This window comes from Blennius ocellaris (assembly GCF_963422515.1).
Source record: "Blennius ocellaris genome assembly, chromosome: 12".
NCBI classification, from domain to species: domain Eukaryota; kingdom Metazoa; phylum Chordata; class Actinopteri; order Blenniiformes; family Blenniidae; genus Blennius; species Blennius ocellaris.
The window spans coordinates 12,262,596-12,282,266 of record NC_137661.1 but is presented as its reverse complement, the minus strand read 5'-3'; the positions used below and the strand labels follow the sequence as shown (position 1 = coordinate 12,282,266).

Genomic DNA, 19,671 nt, shown 5'->3' with positions numbered 1-19,671 from the left:
TGAAATACCGATCACAGTTCAGAACAGTTCATTTGACCCTGCCTGCTTTCTGCATTTATAGAACATCAAGCGCAATGTCTTTTTCACAAACACCTGCCTCGCACACAACTTGAACGGCCTTCCTCTTTCTCCTCCTTTACTGCATACTACATCGTGTATGCCGATTTCAGAGATGTTTTTCTGTGTGTGTGTGTGTGTGTGTGTGTGTGTGTGTGTGTGTGTGTGTGTGTGTGTGTGTGTGTGTGTGTGTGTGTGTGTGTGTGTGTGTGTGTGTGTGTGTGTGTGTGTGTGTGTGTGTGTGTGTGTGTGTGTGTGTGTGTGTGTGTGTGTGTGTGCTGGGGGAGGTGGCTGGGAGTTACCCAAGTCATCCCAAATGACCTTGCATCCTCATTATTCTCTGTAGCCAGGCACTTCAAAGCAAGCTGTGGGACGGCTGAGCAGAGATGACGAGGCGGTGTCTGATCTCACACAAATTCCTGCTCAAACTGAAATGAACATGCACGCTGCTTGTTCGTGCTAATATAGCCAACATTATTACCGGGGAAGGAAGAAGGGAGCCTTTAAAGTTGTCCTCATAACAGGATGCTGTGTTTCCAGCGATGTAAATAATTCAGAACATCTTGCAGCACATTTGCTAATATCATTCAGTGGTGAAAACAGTGGGCTACCTGGTGTTTTCCACATGATTCCAAAAGCCTCTCAAAGAGAAGGAACACATAAGAGTCTGCTTGTGATGCATGGTGGTCTCTTCAAAGAAGCTGATTTATAAATGGGGGCATGAGACTGGGAGCTTTTTTAGTAAAAGGGTTAATAGCGCAGAAAGCGCCTCACCCTCGGCTTTGAAAAAATAAAACCCAACAACGACAAACATATGTGGGCACACTCTTCATTTAGCAAATAGCCATTTGTGCCTCTTTAATGGTGAAATTTCCCCTCTCTGTCCAACAGAGAGAATTTTATGAAGTGAGGTTTTTATTCATAAGAAACTCCAGGGGATAAAACACCCCAGTCCCTCTCTTTTTCATTCACACATAATTCCTTTGCTCTCCCCATCTGCCTTTCTGTTACCCCTTCTCTCATTCTGACAGGCATGAGATGGAAGTGCTAGCCCCACTTCTCTGTACTAGCTGGTTGTGGGCTGTGCTGCGGAGTTCCTGGCACATCACAGAACCTCTGCCTCACGAGATAAAGCCATTTGAATTGTATTCCTCATCCCACAGAGAGCTATACTGGTTATTATCATCAAATGGGCAGCAGCGCGAAGAGTCTGACACACCAGTTAAGTTTGACGCTTAATGTAAATTGAAGAGTCAACATTTCTACAGTGAACGAGTGTGATGAGTCTCTCTTGTTTGTGCGTTGAGGAAGTGGCTGTGAGTGGGTGGTGGGGCATAGTCACTGTTCCGTCTGAGTTTGTCGATGTTGCAGCAGTGCACACTGCTCCACTGAAGGACTTCTGTAAAATGGGCCAATCTGCTTCCCCGTGTTTCCGGCGGTTCTTATCAGGTAATTACCGATTCACCCATGAAATATCAACATGGCGCTGGTACAGTGGTGGTGGAGGAAAGGCGACATAGGTCATCTTGTAATTATGACTCCTTCCTTCTGACTTTATTGTCTCTGCATAATCAGCTCCATCAGGGCTGGAATAATTGATTCCCCATTTATGCTAATGGTATGGATTTGGAGCGTACAGGAGCAAATACTCAGCCGTGTTGTCTTTCTGGTGCGATATTTGAAATAAAATGAGTAAAGGGTTAGATTCCAGCCAGGTAGCAGGGAGTTGCTGCTTAGGCTGTGACAGCCCTTAGTGGAGGCACCAGGTTGCGCTGGCACTAACCAGACCAGACACTGAACGAGACCTTCAGCTGTATTTTATCACTGCCTGTTTAGGGACCTTTGCTATTGTGTATCAACTGATGGAGGTAAATTAGATTGCACTCATGCATGCAGAGACTTACCAATTAATCCTCCGCAAACCAGGAGGTGTGCAGCTCTCAGCGCAGACTCTCATACACAAAGCAGATCCAAACAGGGATTTCTGCTCACCCACAGAGAGACACGGGATGAATTGAAGAGAAGCACATTTGTATACACAGACCAAACAACTACATGTAAGGTAATACAAAGGTGTGTTGTATGATGAGTTGATCACCAAATAAGCAAGAGTAAAGAGGTGACCAGTAGATCATTTAAGGTTTAAAAGGTGCATTTTGTACGCTCCATGTTACAAGTCACAATATTATTTTGCCCTTTCTGTCATATTACATCAATCACATTTTGCCAAAACATCCACAAAAAAGTCAACACCTCGTTTTGGATAGCAATTTATTTGTACACTTTTTAATAAATCTGTCCTCAAATTTGGCTCCTATGAGAAAACTCCTTGTCAAAATGCCAAATTAAATTCCACCGACACGTTTCATCCAATAGCAGTGTCACAAAAACATCTGACAAAAGCTTCATAAAAACACATCAGATCATTGCCTCACACCTTCCTCTGAATCCCTTAGTTCTTTATTGTCAATCACCTGTCAGGTTGTGGCTGATAGGCTGCCAGCAGCCCAGCAGGCTGCCTGTGGCAGGAAAAGGTAACACTCACTCATGGGAATTAAAGTTTCCCAGTTACTATTCATGACATGGGTAAATCACTTGTACGCACGGAGTCCTTTCCATGGAAAGTCAATTGTGGTAAAATGAAACAAATGGAGTGTGGTTTTTGATAAAAGATATTTCACTGTGAAATTGATGTGAAAATTGTGACTGAGGTTGTGAAACTATCAGAGTCCATCTTAGTGGTGCACTCAATTTACTGAATTTAGCTTTAACTGCCAGCTGCAAAATCTGGCTGTGCCAAATGGGCACTTACAAATGGCACGTTAACAAAACCTGCACACGAAGGAGCCTCTGCCGTATTGTTCTCTGGACAGCACTCCTCCCCAGAGAGACCCCACCACCACCACCCAAAAACAAATGCAACATGTTGAAGAGGAAGGCCATGACGGCTCTATCTCACTCTTCTCTGCCACTCACATAGCATGCACATCAATCACAGTCCACCGGCCTCAGATCCAAGCAGCCCTCTGGATGCAATTTGTCACAGGTCCTTAGGCACTGACATGCTTCTAAAGAGCTCAACTAATCTACCTACGATAACAGTTTGGGATTTTCTTGGTGGGTGTTAATCAAATGATTTGCTCGGTGTCCAAAACCAATTACCATTGGTCACTTTGAGAATATGTGCAACTAAACATATTGTTCAGTGTATATAGATGAACACACTGATGGTGATTTTTTTTTTTTTTTTGACTGAAATACCATAATTTTTCTTTGAAAGGAAGTGTTTTAACTTTAACTGATTTTTCGGTGGTGAATAACCCATGAGAGTTCATATCATTAGAGAATGTAAAATAAGGGCGGCAAGGGAAAGTAAAAAAAAGTTAACATTTTCAATCTGACTTTTAATTCCACTTTAACATTTGAACGTAAATATTCTCTCTCATACTTGGACCCACTTTTAGCATGAACTTTTCAATCCAGTAACAGATTACTCATGAATAAGAGCTACATTATTCAGTGGCTGGTGCTATATTCACCAGCCAAATGCATGGTGAAAGGATACTCCAGCAAGGAGGATACATGTTCCCTCTTCAAGAGCAATTGCCATTCTCAGTGACTCCATGGGAGCAAGCTGCTGAGTGGTGGTTGTGATGGGCTCAATTTAATGCTCCATTATGCAAATTGATCATCTCAATTGACCATCACTCTGGTAATAGGACAGGCTGACTGGAAGCTGGGGAAGGTGAGGAGGGGTGTCTTTAAAATCTTTAGAAAACAGCACACCAAAGTCCCAGGTGCTAAAAATAAGCTGTGCCCATAAAAATGTGAAGAAATGCATCAGAACTTTCACCAATGAGGCATGAATGAGGTGAGTGACAGGCAGTTAATGGCTGTCCGGGTGACCTCTCTAACGACCAGTCACATTTAAAAGTCACCTGTCTTCTCTGCCTTCATTGAAAACTTGTTGATGTGGGGGTACACTATATTTTGGCTTTTTTGTATGTTTTTTTGTTGTTTTTTTTTGTTTATTTTCAGGAAGACTTTCATTTTGGTAGCAGTGTCACATTTTCATTCAACATCTGATTCACGTTATGTCTTCACTTTTTTTTTTTTTTTTTCCTGAACTGAATCCTGTATTATTTTCATGGAGTATTACTTGTGAAGAATCATCGAACACACTTGAGTTTCACTCAGATCGGACAGAGCACAGGAAACTACAGGCGAATTAATTTTGTCAGTGCCTAATTGCATTTATTGGCCATGCCTGGCACCTCCTAATCCTGGATTATGATGATGCATTAACAGCGGTGACTGGCTGTTTACAAGACATTTATTAGCGGCGTCGGCATAACGAGACAAATTCCACCTATCACATTAATCACCCCACTGCCAGGTCTATGTCACCCCCAAGAGCAAAGCCAGACAAAAAGCAAAGGCCACAGCTACATCCATGCAGCTTCACATTTTCTTGCATCTGCCATCGTTACATGGCAATCAGACTACCTGCACAGTACCTGTTAGCCCAGAAGTGAGGTGCAGATGTGAAACTTGAAGTGAATAAAGAGAGGTGGATTGAGAGGGAGGGGGTTAAAGATAACAGGAGTAGAATTGTGGGATCAAATGCATGGTTCAGCGCGTCAAACCACAAAAACAATTTTCCTCACATAACGCCTCTAATTGAAGTCAGGTCACTTAATTACGGTCTGAGTATTGTTTACGGTGAACCCATCACTTCTTTCTTCTGTTCTATCCATCTGTCATTTTCCCCTCACTCTGCCTTCCTCATTTTCATTTTCTCTCCTCTGCTATGCGAATATACAACTTGCAGAGAGAGCACAGTGTGGTGGTGAAATCAAACACATCAATAACACAGATAGTTTCATGAATAATGTTTCATAATTATATGCTTATCCAGTCTCAAGCACTGGCATTGTTTTGAAAAGAAAATAATCAGCTCTAGAGAGGAAATAAAATGCAAGTTGCAGTATCTCTAACTGTTCTGAATTATTCTTTTGCTGAGTTGCTTGTGGAGTTGAAAAGGGAGCCACATTGATTTCTGTCCTTTCAAAGTTTCCCCAAAAGTGATATGTGGCAATTAAACAGGAGTCTGTGCGACAGACCTGACAAAACCGTTTGAGAGATGACACTGGAGATGGTCCCTCTGCTCCTGCCTTAATGGAGGCAGGGGTTTAGATATTGCATTTTGTTTGGTCACACAGGAATCATCAAGTGGGATCGCCTCTCGCCCTGTAAACACTTTATCCGTGGAATTCTCTGATTCCATTTGAAGAACAGCGTCTGGTCTAGGCTTTTTGCCGACATCACTCCTCCAATTGTCTGGCCTGTCAAGATCTGCCTGCCTTGACGCATTGATATTGTCGGCAAGGAATGCTGGAGATCACCTGCTTAGTATTATGGTTGTCTCGAGAAGAAATATGCTACTACTGAAGATCGTTTCCTCTTGAGGGTTGTCTCAAATTTCAAATCATAAGCATTTTTGCTTATAGTGAACATACAATCAATAAAAATTGGATTAAAAAAATAATTACTTTAAAAATCTCTATCAAAGTGAAAGGCTCGGAGCTCTCTGCTGCTCCAGTTGAGCACGAAGCACAAAGCACTTTGATAAGCTCGCACAATCAAAACTGATGAACCAGTAGAATTTGTTCCATCTTGTATTTTTATTACTACTGCTAAACACCAGATTTATTAGTTTCAAATTTTACACATCATATCATGCTTTGTAGATTTCCTTTACAAGAAATGGTGAGGCTGGATTGTAAAGTGCATGCTCTCTGGCTCCAAAAATGAATGTGCTTTAGTGATAAGGGGTGGATGAGAGGACAGGAGATACGGCACAATGCAGTGGCACATCTCCCGGCACAAGCTGTTTCACTGTGCAGTAGTCTGCGTTATATAATTCTGATGGGGTTCTTTGGCACCCTACAGTTCACCTACCTCAACTCTGAGCACAGAGCCACCTCTCAAACTGTGTTACACTCTCCTCTATATGTGAGGAAACAGCCAGGCACAAAAGCAATCTCTTTGCATAAATGACATCAAGTTCATAAACAGACCCACAGCTCACTTTTTGTTGGCATGTATGACCACCTGATTAATGCTGAATCATGATATCGAGATGGGAACTGAGGACAGTGTGCCAATGTCATCCTGCTTCCAACTCTTCACCCTCGCCCTACCCCTTTTTTTATTTATTTTTTCCGATGGAACAGCTCCCTGCCATCTGTCAGTGGTGGAAAGCCCTGGTGGCTTGCAGCAGGTTTTCCAAACCTACATACATGGCTGCCTTTCCCTGTCAGAGACTGCTGTGCATGAACCTTCAGCCATAACCAGCCACTGGGCTAGAAAACAGTGTGAGTAAAGCCAAAGCCTCATTGACACCCATGAAAAATCTCTCTTAGCAGTGTTTTTGACCCAGGTCATAATCAGAAGGTGGGCTGCACATTTGCCAGAAAAGGATGTGGGGAAGTTAAGAAAGCATTACCACCAATGAAGCCACTTCTCTGCAATTTAATGCGTTTATCTCAGTGAGATTTAATTGCCCGACTCCTCTGAAATGACTGAATCTTTCAACGAACTTGGTGCTGCAAAGACCAGAGCATTTGCAGCATCTGCCTATTAGTTATTCAAGGCTTCATTCAGTTCACATCATGCCTATTTCTTTCTGGGAAATGCGGGAAGCCAGTAAAAGTACATCTTCAGCTGCAACTTGTAAGTAGCAATGCCTCTGACACCATCAAGAAGAATAATATAGGTTTCCCTCGTAGGAAAAATGATTTTGATGAAGTAAACAGAATCAAAAAGCACAACGGCAGTTCCTGGCAATGAACAAATAACGAGCTGAGTGTGTGGAGCTGTGTTTTTGCAGGCAATATGAAATTCCTGGCCCCCATGTACTATATCATGAATTATATTGATGAAGGCTCAAGAATCATTTCCTTTTAACACTAGGAGGCAATATCAAAAAATGCTTCTCCAGACTCGTCTACCTTATCATCGCTGGCCTCTGGTCCTAATAAGTCTTGCGTGAGGCTCATAAATCAAGTGCATGTCTGCCTAACAGATACACGGTGATTAAAACAATGTATGATTAAAAAATCTTGTTCAGTTCATCTCCAGTATACTCAATTAAATAAACCAATCTCACCCAAGATATAAGGGACATGCCTCACCAATGTCATTTCACCCCTGTCAAGAAAAAAGAAAATGGCAACCAGAACTGAAAGCAAAGAAAAGAAAGTAAAAGACTGCCGCATGAAATACTGAAATGGTTTCTGGCAGGGCTTCAGGGTCGTTCGCCAGCTGTGACAGTGACCTCCGAGGGTCTTTCACTTTGACCGAGAGGGTGGACAAAGGCGATTCTTGAGCAGCCTGAGCTCCAAACTACAGCAGCTGTTAAATCTTATCACCGGAGAAATAACTGCGACTTGCAGCTTAAAGCTCTTCCTTCACCCTCATTAATGGTATTTATCTGTCAGCGACATATGGCCCGCAACAGTCTGCGTGTTAACAAGGCAGATAGCTGAAGCTGTAGCATTATCTCATCTGTATGTGTAAAATGTTGTTTTTAACATTGCTGCCCTCTTTGTTTGCTTTTTTTTTGTTTGTTTGTTTTAAACAGATCCGGTACTGAATAAATAACTTCAAGGCGTTAAATTCAGGTAATCCTAGTGTTTATCGGTTGCTATTTGAAACTTAATGTGAGATCAAATTCTAGAGCAGAATATAATTTTTACCTTCTTTGCATGGAACTCAATTTAGCATGTGACTAATAAAAGATTTCAGCAGGGACCACTTGAGAGCCATTGAGGATTTTTTTTTTTCCCCCAGTTTCCCGTTACAAGATAATCTGTGAGAGATCAATCCTTGCTTGCAGGCATTCCCAGCTCATGGATGCTTAACCAATGCTTTGATTTAGTTATTAAAGAACAGTTACAGTCATGTTTTATTGAGGTCTGACATAAATCACTAACGTACTGCTTTACATTTATTCGTCATCTATTATTAAAAAAAAAAAAAAAATATATATATATATATTGCACAGAATGACAACCCCTAACAATTTTTTGTATGTTGGGCTATATGGCAACATTAAATCAAAACATCAGACATGTGATAGAAAAGGAAAGCATATTTTATAGATATTTTAGTGTGAATTGCTCTCTGCATTTTAGCCATCCTTTTAATAGATAACTGTTTACTTACTAGGAGCCACGGGTGTGTGACATCTGGGAAGTTGCATGTAGCACTTTGAGATTGTTCAAATGTAAAGTGAGTTTACAATTAACATCTATTATTGTTGTTGTTGTTGTTGTTGTTAATTGCCGTTGGTCAAGGACTTTGCTGGAGCCACAGTGGGGACCTGTCAGCAGTGAGATTTGAATCTCTGATTCTAAGCTTGCTTGTCCAACCTCTTGGCCACCGCCACCACACTTACCACATATATATATATATATATATATATATATATATATATATATATATATATATATATATATATATATATATATATATATATATATATTCTTTTTTTTTTTTTTTTTTTTTATTAATATTTATTTTTCTTCCCTGTCTCTCTCAATACATGTAGTGTAAGTGTGGTGGCGGTGGCCAAGAGATTGGACAAGCAAGCTTAGTCCAATATCACGTTTGTAGCCCATCAAAAATGCCTTATGAGAATATCTTCTCTGCCAAGTGTATCAAGTAAAACAAAAAGAGTATTTCGTTTTTCATTTTAAAGTACTTGTAACCACAAACTGCTCATCTGCAATCATCTCTCCCCGTAATAAATCTATTCAGCTCTCAATATAAATCACCAAGCTCATTGTCGTCACTGCGAACAGATCGAAATGAAAGAAGAGGGCGTGCATGCAGGAATGTGCCGTGTTAAATGTTGGTATTAATTGCCATCTAGTGGCCATTACTTGTGTTGCAACAAAAATTGAGATAAGAGTCTGAACTTATAAATTTGATTCTTAGTTTTTTAATGAGGGGACCTTTAAAAAAGGGTTAAAAAAAAAAAAAAAAAACACCAATTCACAACAAATGTGTAATGAAGCATGAGTCTATATTTCTAATTCCCCTTTCTATGAAGCCTTATCTCCCTTTTGCAAAAGCCACAAATAATGTGTTTGTCTGTTGCTCAATAAAGGAAGAATTTGTTCATAATGTCTCATCAATGCCTGTATATTATTTTATTATCTGACGTAAAATGTATACATCAGGAACCTGCCACAAACATGTCCATACATATGGGCTGAAGCTCACCCCTGGATAAAAGGCATGTTTATATATATGTGTGTGGATTGTCAGTTGAAGAATTAACAGACTTTAAGACATGGCCTCATATGGCCCAGGGCCCATATCTCACTCTTTTGCTCTCGTTGACCAGCCCTCAGGGCGTCACTGACAAATTCTGAATCAACCAAACATTACTGTTATTCTTGGCTCTATTACATCTAAAATTGTCACCTCGTCTTTTTTGGGGGGGCTTCAATGAACTGGAAATCTAAAACATGCTCATGATTTCCAGACAAAGACTGGAAAAGCCTCTGAGAAAGGGTGACACAGACACAGAGCAACGGTAGTTCACAAAAATGTCTTTTAATAAAAAACTTTTTTTTTTTTAATCAAGAGGTAATTCCTATTGAGCAGCTTGTGTCTCGGATCTCAACAGTAGTGCAAATTATTCATGTTGTCCTTTGTCCTGGTCCTTCGTGAAATTGCACCCCTTTAAACTAACAGACATGTGTTTGTGGGAGGAAGTAGAAGAAAGCACAGGACGAACATGTAAAATCACAATTGAACCCTTTTGTTAACCAGGAGTTTTTTCCTGTACACTCACCTTTATGTGCTGATTACACGATTATTAATTATCATCACAGCGACACCTCAAAATGATGCACAAAGCAATGTCATCTTATTACCAAAAATAAATAAGAATGTTTTGGAGTCTGAGCCAATGAGCATTCAAGCTCTGATAGTTTGTCTGCTCACACTGAAATATTTTAATTTTTTTCTGTAGCTGTATATTGAGCTAAAACGATGATTCTCAAACGTTTCACAGTGAGTACCACCCTCACAGATTTACATCTTAAAACTGGCACACACTGTAAAATTCTCACATACTTAGGCCCTGTTTGCACGACAACATTTTACGGGAAAACATCTTGACTGTTGCATTTACACTGCAGCAGACGCATGACAACAATGTAGTTCGTATTCCGGGTCACTGGAGGGCGCTGTTGCTTGTTTTCTTTTTTTTTGTGTAATGAAACCACTCAGACGTGTGCAGAGAACAATATGCTATACACTTTAACAAAATCCAGAGAACCCGACATTCGAATAGACAGACAACAAATTGAATGCTATCAGGGGGAACTGTCAACTATAAAACTACCGTTATGTATTAAGAATTCGTGACCATGAAAGAAAGGTTCCACCTTGGGAGTCTGCCAGTGCGGTCGGTGCATGGCTGAGTTTTGCGGCTACACTTATTTTCGTGTGAACGGGGCCCTAAATTTTCCCACATTTTAAAACCCCCAACCATACTTAAGTTTTCCCACATTTTAATACGGTCACACATCTTAAGTGGCTTGATTGTCCTACAAGTTGAGACCTTTTTTTTTCTGATGTTACATTAAATTTAAATCGGAAATACGGTTTTCTGTCTCCTTAAACCTAAAAGTCCTAAATTATCACTTTACAAATCAAATTTTTGGTAGAAGAAAAAGAGCAGAACTATATTGCCTTAATATAACGTGAAAAATTAAGTGCCACACAAAGTGTGACGTATACTACTAAACACAAAGCGCGAATAAAATCCTTCATCATCGCAACATAAAAGACGTTTATAATTTTTGCTGCGAGCCCTGACAGACCCTTGGGCGCAGACTTCGCGCAGGATAATGAGTTTGTGTGCTGATGTGGGGAGGGTGGTCGGTGGATGTGGGGATTTACAGACAGCCTTTGAAGGCAGCAGACAGAGGCGTCGAGCTGAACGCTCAGTGCAGTGGAATGAACACTGTGAGTGAGAGCACACCCTGCGAGAGAGAGAGCCAGGCGCCAACAGGCAACATGTCCGGGAAGAGTTTCAGAGTGAGCGACGGAGACTGGATCTGCCCCGATAAGAAGTAAGGGTCCCAATTAATAATTCCACGTACTGCTTACCGAGGGGGGTTGAATTCAGCCGCACGTGTGTGGAAGCGCTCTTCGCCCTTTCAGGCTTTCGGCCTATTAGCATTTGGCTCATGCTAACTCTGTAGCTGCCGTCTGTTTGCCGTCCAACCTCCTGCAGTTTAACAAAAAAGATCAGCTGTATTACTACACATTGCTCGTGGGTTGAGATTGTTCGGGCGTTTTTAATTTTAGATTTGGAGCATATGATTAAAAGTAGCTACAGGGTGTAGACTTTGTCGTTAGCCTATTAGCTCCCGTCTCGCTCCGCGTCTGCGTTGGCTGCTGTGGGTGTTGTTTATCGTGGTTGAGAAGCCAAGTTGTCCCGAGTTTAGAGTCATCTGGAGTCAGCAATATCATGTTTCCACCAGACTGCATTCAAACGTGACGGACAAGCCAGCTGCAGTGGTCACTGCCGAGGCCTTTGACCAAAATGTGTCCTTCCAAAGAGCCAGTGGCACATGGGAACAGACACCTTCTCTCTTCTGCTGGGGATCGTTGCTTTGTTTCACTCTTGTCCTCCATATGGACGGTTTAGCTCCTATTTGCATATACAATAACTACATTTATCATGTTTTTGCAGGTGTGGGAACGTAAATTTTGCCAGAAGAACTAGCTGTAACAGATGTGGCCGAGGTTTGTCCCTTGTTTCTTTCTCTGCATAACATTTTCCTTACAACATAGGAAAAACCATTTGAACATGTGTTGGTTTTTTTCCCTTTTTCTTTTCTACAGAGAAGACCACAGAAGCAAAGATGATGAAAGCTGGAGGAACAGAAATTGGGAAAACTCTGGCTGAGAAGAGCAGAGGCCTCTTCAGTGCAAATGATTGGCAATGCAAAACGTACGTGTTTAACACATAAAGACCTGCATTGAATCGGGTCCCACAGGAAAGAAAAAAAAACTAACTTTCTTACTTTCACTGTTATCTGGCACATATGAAGCAGCAAATAAGCATCTTTTGTGGCCTTCTTTCTCCAGTAAACACCATTCAAGGGATATAATGAACAGAATCTGTTATGTTGGAAATGCTGACATAATGTAATTTTTTGTTGTTCAGTAATTTTTGAATTTCTGTGTGTTTCTTTTTTCCTTCTAGATGTGGAAATGTGAATTGGGCCCGGCGATCAGAGTGCAACATGTGTAACACTCCTAAATATGCCAAGCTTGAAGAGAGAACAGGTAACCCAGAGGGTTGTGCATTAGAGGTGCAATGGTATAGGTCGCCCACGATTTGGTCTGAACCTCAGTTTTTGGGCCACCAGTTTGGTTTGATTTCAATCCATTTTTTTTCTTCCTGGTGGAGTTATTTTCTTGGGTCCTGTCGGAGCATTACATCAGGGTGCTTACGCTGGAAATGCATGCTTGTATTGCTGAAGTTTCCTTTCACATTTGGTATATGTTACTGGCAACATTTGCAGATAGTGACATTTCTGTTGACCTTTTTCACTCCCTCATTGCAACTGAAATGATCCCATATGAGAGATTTGTATGAAGCCAGTGCTTTTTGCGCAGAGGCTGACAATCGGCGCTCATGACCTGCGTCTTCTGAGGAATCATAATGTGGGACTGGAACCAGCCATTTATGTGGCACGAGGGACATTTTGACCCCAAATATACAGCAAATATAACAAAACAGCGGTCTGAGAGGAGACAGCAGTGCACCTAACAGCAGAAAAGCGGGAAAAGAGCCGACATGCTAAACAGGCTAAGAGCTACAGACTTCCTCTTCCAATTCTGTTCCTGTGTAAAGACCACTCCCCGGACTACAAGATCGATCTGCTCAGGCTGAGACTGAACTTTAGATGAGGAATTACTGTGTTTTTCGGACACTTTGCTGAACCACAACATGCCGGACTCTGTGTTACCTAGACATGCTGCGTGCTGTTGGCTATAGGGAGAAAAGTTGCGGTGGGTGCTTCAGTTGCAACAGTGTCAGTGGGCAAAGCAATGACAGTGATTAGATATTAACTCGCGGGGAGTTGCACCAGGCTGACTCGACCAGTGGACATACCAAAACACAGTAGTCTGTAAATTGTATCCCCGAAAACCCACTGTCCACAGTGGCATATTGAACCGTGGAGTGGAAACCGTTTGGTTCAATAATTTGCCAAGAAGTGTTGCATCTTCACTGGTCTCACCACTTGATTACGATGACCTCGTCTTTGACTTGTTTCCAAGACGCATCATGCTGTATAACCGTTATATCGACAGTTTTCTTTATAGCTGCTCACGGCTAACTTCCGTCATTCATGAATACAAGCAGTCGGATATATATGAACTCGCTTATTGATTTGGGAGATGAACATGAGTTTAGTCTAAATGCAGACAAGTGTATTAACAGTAAATACTAAAATGGCATCATACAGTGCAGTGCACTTCACAAAAGGACAGTTAAATTATAAACGAGGGATGCTCAAGTCCACTTTTGAAAGATGAGTCTGAGTGCTAGTCGTTATTTACTTGCCAATATGAGTACTTATTAAATGCTGTTAACAAACGATGTGCAACAGCTCTGCATTTCCTGTCCTACCTGATGTTGCTCGATGTTGCTCGTAGCTCCAAACAGCCTTGAAGGCTCCAGTAGACTCCTGCGTAGGGCAGTGCATAGCATGCGTCCACTCGCTCTCCTATGCTTACTGTCGACCGAGGGAGTGAGCTCGCCATGTGCTGCGCACATACACGCTCCAGCTCGCCGTTATCGAGTTGGTCAGTCGTACTTTATGCATGTTTGGCATCGCTGATGTGAGAGCCCCGAAACTCTTTAGAATTTATTACGGCTCGGAGTCCCGTATTGAGCAGTTAAACTAATGAGCGACTTTGGGCCATGCTTTGCTGCGGCATCAATGCAGAATTGTTCGCATCACGGTGCCTCGTCGAAGCGATTATGTTCAACACCCCTAGTAACCCAACAATTTACAGCTCTTGTCGCTTTCTGGTTTACTCTTGATTTCTAGTTTGCGTTTGTTGATTTTTCTTTTTTCTTTATACGTCAGGTTATGGTGGAGGATTCAACGAAAGGGAAAACGTGGAGTATATTGAACGGGAGGAATCTGATGGTGAATATGATGAGGTACGCGTTTGCAAGTCCTTTCACCATCTGTAGAATAATGATCTTTACAGATGTTCGAGCTGCTGCAGGTGACATTAAATGATTTTGGGGTTTGTTTTTTTTCCCTCCTCAATCGCCACAGTTTGGTAGGAAAAAGAAAAAGTATCGTGGGAAGAGCAGCACACCCTCCTCAAAAGAAAGCGAAAAGAAAGAAGTGCCAAAAGAGGATGATGAAGAGGAGGAGGAGGAGGAAGACGGTGATCTGTCCAAGTATAAATTGGATGTAAGCTTCATAGCGAGTTTGAAATTCTCACAAAGTGTTACAGTTCTTTCCATCGCCCCAAGCATGATGTTTACCCCCACTCTTTCTTTAGGATGATGATGATGACGACGATGGCGACTTGTCAAAGTATGACCTCGATGCCAGTGATGAGGATGATAAGCCTGCCAAGAAGCGGGGCAGCCGCTCAGGTTCGTCCTGCTCCCGCTCGTCCTCGCGCTCCTCCAGCTCCAGCTCACGGTCGAGGTCCAGGTAAACGGGTACAGGTCAAGGGTAACTCCGGGCAAAATGTCAGTATCAGCTCAATCTTCCTCCTGATTTACTGATGGACTTCAATTAAATGTCATGTTTGTCTGATTTGTTGTTCACCCTTCTCTTTAACCCCTCCCCCGATCTGTGGTGTGAGAAGCCTGATGTGCTGATTCAGTGATCTTATGTTTGTTTTTTTTACTTCAGATTGAAACGATGTATTATTTATGTCGACTTTTGAAAAGCCCTACCCATTTATTGATTCATCTCATGTGTTCATATGAGACTGATTTCAATTTGTTGTTGCCAATTGTTATTAGAGCTGCATGATGCAGTATATCGTCATCCCGCTATCAACATGCGCTTATTTTATGCAAGTCACAAATGACAAAAATCAATTATGTTACCATACACTGCCTTTGTGCCATGCATGGCAACTTATTTGACAATTAAATGGAAACATGGCTGCGGTCAGCGTGCATGGTGAGACATTAACCATTGTGGTGGAAGTGAGAACTGTTGCCCAACTGCTTGTTTATAGTTGGGTTAGTTTCAGAGTCACAGAAGGCACCGAGTGATTTATGGTCTTTCTAGATCGGGGATGTTAAACTCATTTTAGTTTAATGGCCTCAAAGTCCAATTTTATCTTGACTGGCCAGCAAACGTAGATATTGACAGCCACCAACATTTCCCTTTGTTTCACTTTTTTAAATGCAGTACATACTGAATATGTTCATATTTAAAAAATAATAATAATAATAATCCGGTGGCTCCAAGGGTTTTCTGCAGCGCGTTCTGCACCAGCCGGACACACTGGGACTATGCTTCTCACACTTAAGTCTATTTTCGAACTCGTTTCTCTCTAAAGAATTGAAAACAAACACACCCGCACTTGACATCTGGATTGAAAACGCATCTCTCCGTCATCTACTGGTAGACGGTTCCACGATTTTGCGACCTTTGTATCTCAAGGGGTATGAGCAAGTGCTTCGTCACCAAGTGGCAACGCCACATACCTGTTATTGTGCAGCCCTAATCATCAGCAGGAAATGATTCACATATTTGTATCCTCGTTCCAAAAAATATTGGAAAGGTTTTGTTTTCTTTTGTCTTTCAGGTCTCGCTCTGGAGGCTCTTCCAGTTCCAGATCTGGATCTCGCTCGAGGTCACACTCCAGGTGAATGAGGTGACATGCACTCTCTCCCTGTAGAGAGTGTATGTATGGAACTAGAAAGCTCCACAACAGCCTCTTTATTCTCTAGCTCAGGTTATAGCAGACTGCCCTGTGCTCTTCCCTGAGTCACTCTGGTATGAACATCTTTGCAGGTTTATTCGAGGTTTCACATTGGTCCGAGCGTATTAATAGTAAAAGGTTTTTGTCTTCGTCAAGCATCTCTCAGCACTACTGCTGCCTTGGCCCACGTTTAAATGGTCAAATGTATGAAGCTAAATAGTTGACAAAATCTATGTGGGGGGCACTGATTGAGTCTTAGTGCCTTGGTTATAATAGTCTTATTTAATTTAATCTAGTTTAATATAAAGTTGAGTTGCTCTTAATCAGAGAAGCTTAATGAATACCCACGCTGGAGAAACGGTGTCCTGGTGTTACTGACGTTGCTGCTTGGTTTATTCCTCCAAAAGATCCAGCTCCAGGTCTGGAAAGGGCTCTTCTCCCCGGAAGAGGTCCCACTCCCCCTCCCCCCCCTCCTCACCTGAGAGGGGTCAGAAGCACAGTCGCTCCAGGTCGTCATCTGGAGGGAGAAAACGGAAGCGTTCTAGATCACATTCGTCCGAAAGGTTTGGGTTTCTGTGGAATACCACAATGGCACTGATAATTATTAGCCATCTGTCACCTGGCTTATGGGAGTTCAGATTTACACACTTTGTCATGTTGGGGGTTTTTTTGTGTGTGTGTTTTTCACATTTCTTGATCTTGTCATTGCTTCTTTGAATGCAAAACTGAGTGTTGACACTGCGCTTGCTGACCTTTTCCCTCTTCCCGTGGTGTTTGTGTGATTTCAGGCGCGGCGGCCAGTCGTCTGGATCCTCCCATTCTGGCAGCAGTTCAAAAAAGAAATAACTTACAGCCTTTCAGACAAGATATTCAATTTAAATCAAAGCGCATGTTGTGTTGCAAAGAAAACAAACCACGTCCCCCCTCAGTATGCTGTTCATTTTCATCTAATCTCAGAAGTCTTACTTCCCTCAGAAATCACAGAGGCCACAGAACTTCTTTCCGCCATTTCCTACACCTTCCCTTTTTAAGACCACACACCCTAATCTGTGACCCGTGTTTGTAACAATAGGTGTCCAATAAACATAAATGTTTGGTCTTACAAGAAAAGTCAGATATACTGTGTAGAGGCTGTACTAGACTCTTGGCTGTCCTTCATGACAGGTTTTGTTTGAACACACACAATTGGAAATTGGAGCAAAATGTGTTGGTTGCCTTTTGAGGCCCAAGAAAGAAAATTAAAAGAAACACTTTTTTTCCTTTTTTTTTTTAGCTTTTTGTAATTTTGATAAATATGAATTACTAAAGCACCAAATTAAAATACCTAAAATGTAGCTTTTTTTGGCCATTTCTTTACATTCTTTGTAAATGTATGTTTTGTTTTCACAAAGGTAAGTATTTTACTTTTTGATGTTGCTTGTTTTAAATTAATGGCAGTAAACTAAAATTTCTTTGCTTTAGGATTCAATGTTTTAGTTATTGTTTTGGGTAAAAGGGCGCAACCCCAATTAGACAAAAAGTTGGGACACTGCTACATCTGAATTGAACGCTATGCAATCATTTGCAAATCCCATGAACCCACATTATATTCCAAATAGGACATAAATGACCTGTCAATTGAGCAGAAAAAATATTTTGACCATTTTAGTCATATAATTTTATCATGAATGTGACGCTCCGCTCCAAAAAGTTAAAAAAGGGAAAACAACTTTGCCATGTTGGCCAAGAGATTAGAGAAACAAAACAACCAGAGGAGCATTTCAGTTATTCAGATTAAATGGAAACCAAGTTGAAGATTAGCTAAAACTATTCCAGGCAAAAATGTGAAGCTTTCAGCCTTCAGATGTATTTATAGTAGAAGTTGCTCTGGAGGCCATGGACACGACAAAACTTGAACAACTGGTCTTGTCACTTTCCAACCATTAAAAGCGGAGCTGTTACACAATGGTATGTATGGTCCTGTTCCAAGTTTTTCAAGATACGTTTCTGCCATCGTAATCAATAATGGCTGATGCCAATGAAATGGTGAACTATTGCAAATCACAAATGTGATGTGTTGCATTGGGAATTAACATGTTTATGACATTTGCAAGTCTTTGTATTTTGTTTACAATCAACAAGACAGCCCAACGTTTTGAGAATTGTGGTTGCATTTTAACACCGCCGAGGCCCATTTTGATTTCATTGTACCAAGTTGTTTCTTCTAATAGTCACTTAAAATAACAGACTTGATAGAAAACTGTTCCTTTTTTTTTTTGCTCCAGTTTAGTCCGACAAAAGTAACGGTGGCAGTACAGTCTTTATATGGGTTAATCTACCATAATGTACAATGTAAATAAAATTATGTTGACATTGATTCTTCATACTGCTGTGTGTTTGATTTCACAATTGTTTATTGCTCAGTGGGTATTTACTTTGAGAATGTAGGAGCAGAACAAAAAGATACAAAATTATAGTGGTTCTGAATACATGTATGCAATCAATTCACAAAATACAACTAAAGACGGTTGCTGAATTAGAACTTAAAAGTTGGGTGTAGATGCATGCTAATATGTATATTGCAAAGAAGGTGAAGACATTTCAGTCCCACTCCTTGTTCAGTCTGAGAATTAGAAACGACAGTTATGTGTATTAATAACAAGGATAGAATTATTTTTTTTAGACTGTTCATTTTAGCATGCCTCTTGTCAATCATGCAAGTCGTTCAAGTGATCATTACAGCTACATTTTATAACAGCATTTTGAGAGCCATGGGCTGATTACTTATTAAGGTGCATTAATAGATTTGGGGATATTGGTGCAGAATGTCTTGCTAAGCCATTGGTTAAAAACAAACCATTAAATCGTGGTGTTCGTAATCTCATATCACTGAAATGATTTCATTGAAGTCACTTGTTTGCTGAATAATAAGGCAATTTCAAAGTGATATTTCAGTAACTTCACTGTGGCTGATGGTTCGACGTTGGGCGTTGAATAACGTCATAGTGCTCCCCTCATCCTCTACACCACTTTAAACGGTGACAGACACTTAAATCCACCTAATGCGTTTGGCTCGGATAAATGAAACACTAATGGTAGCACTTGTTCTTCTCGATCTGGTCAACAGGTGGCAGTTTATGCCACAGGAATGAAAAAAAAACCCTAAAGTTACAGTATATAACGTTGGTTATTACGCTGCAATGTCTTGACACTGGTGCGATTTCATATGATAGTCGATACTTTCCAGAGTTTGAATAAAGTTGATCCTTTAGTGTTACACTTTTTTAGTGTCGACAAACTATTGGTAATAGAAACTACATTTTAATTATAGTTTACATCTTCTAAGTCAGACTCCGTCTCTTAATATGAATGGGGCCAGGGTAACATGGCCATTAAAAGCAACATTCATCCTGATCTTTATTGAGCGTGAGTATCGTCCTAATGGGCGCACAAAGTTGAACAAATGACCCATAACTTAATTTTCTTAAATGTGACTTTCTACGTATTGATCTCACATCGGAGCGTAATGACGCCTTTTAATACACCACGGCCTGGTTCTGCGTGCAGATACTTGAGTAATGTTTCATTACCCCCTCCCCCCCCCCCCCCCCCCCCCCCCCC

The 19,671-nt window shown here is 41.2% G+C and overlaps 1 protein-coding gene across 2 annotated transcripts; it reads left to right on the top strand.

The window, feature by feature from the left end:
- Positions 1 to 11,071: 11,071 nt before the first annotated feature.
- zranb2 (zinc finger, RAN-binding domain containing 2) lies at positions 11,072 to 18,427 on the top strand. 2 transcript variants are annotated; one of them, XM_080506792.1, is made up of 10 exons: positions 11,072 to 11,213; positions 11,840 to 11,892; positions 11,992 to 12,100; positions 12,356 to 12,438; positions 14,253 to 14,329; positions 14,451 to 14,591; positions 14,683 to 14,779; positions 15,955 to 16,014; positions 16,479 to 16,634; positions 16,860 to 18,427. In XM_080506792.1, the coding sequence occupies exons 1-10, from the start codon at positions 11,098 to 11,100 to the stop codon at positions 17,135 to 17,137; spliced, it is 1,170 nt and encodes a 389-aa protein (XP_080362918.1). In that variant the 5' UTR covers positions 11,072 to 11,097; the 3' UTR covers positions 17,138 to 18,427. The 2 variants fall into 2 exon arrangements, with proteins under 2 accessions (XP_080362918.1, XP_080362919.1); XM_080506793.1 differs by having other exon boundaries at positions 14,683 to 14,840; positions 16,860 to 17,052.
- The last annotated feature ends 1,244 nt before the right edge of the window (positions 18,428 to 19,671 follow it).

Excerpts from the sequence above, each read along its gene's own strand:
- zranb2 (XM_080506792.1), top strand. The coding sequence starts at position 11,098 with ATGAACACTGTGAGTGAGAGCACACCCTGCGAGAGAGAGAGCCAGGCG. Across the intron at positions 11,893-11,991 it reads CTGTAACAGATGTGGCCGAG|AGAAGACCACAGAAGCAAAG; the intron begins GTTTGTCCCTTG and ends TCTTTTCTACAG. Across the intron at positions 16,635-16,859 it reads AGATCACATTCGTCCGAAAG|GCGCGGCGGCCAGTCGTCTG; the intron begins GTTTGGGTTTCT and ends GTGTGATTTCAG.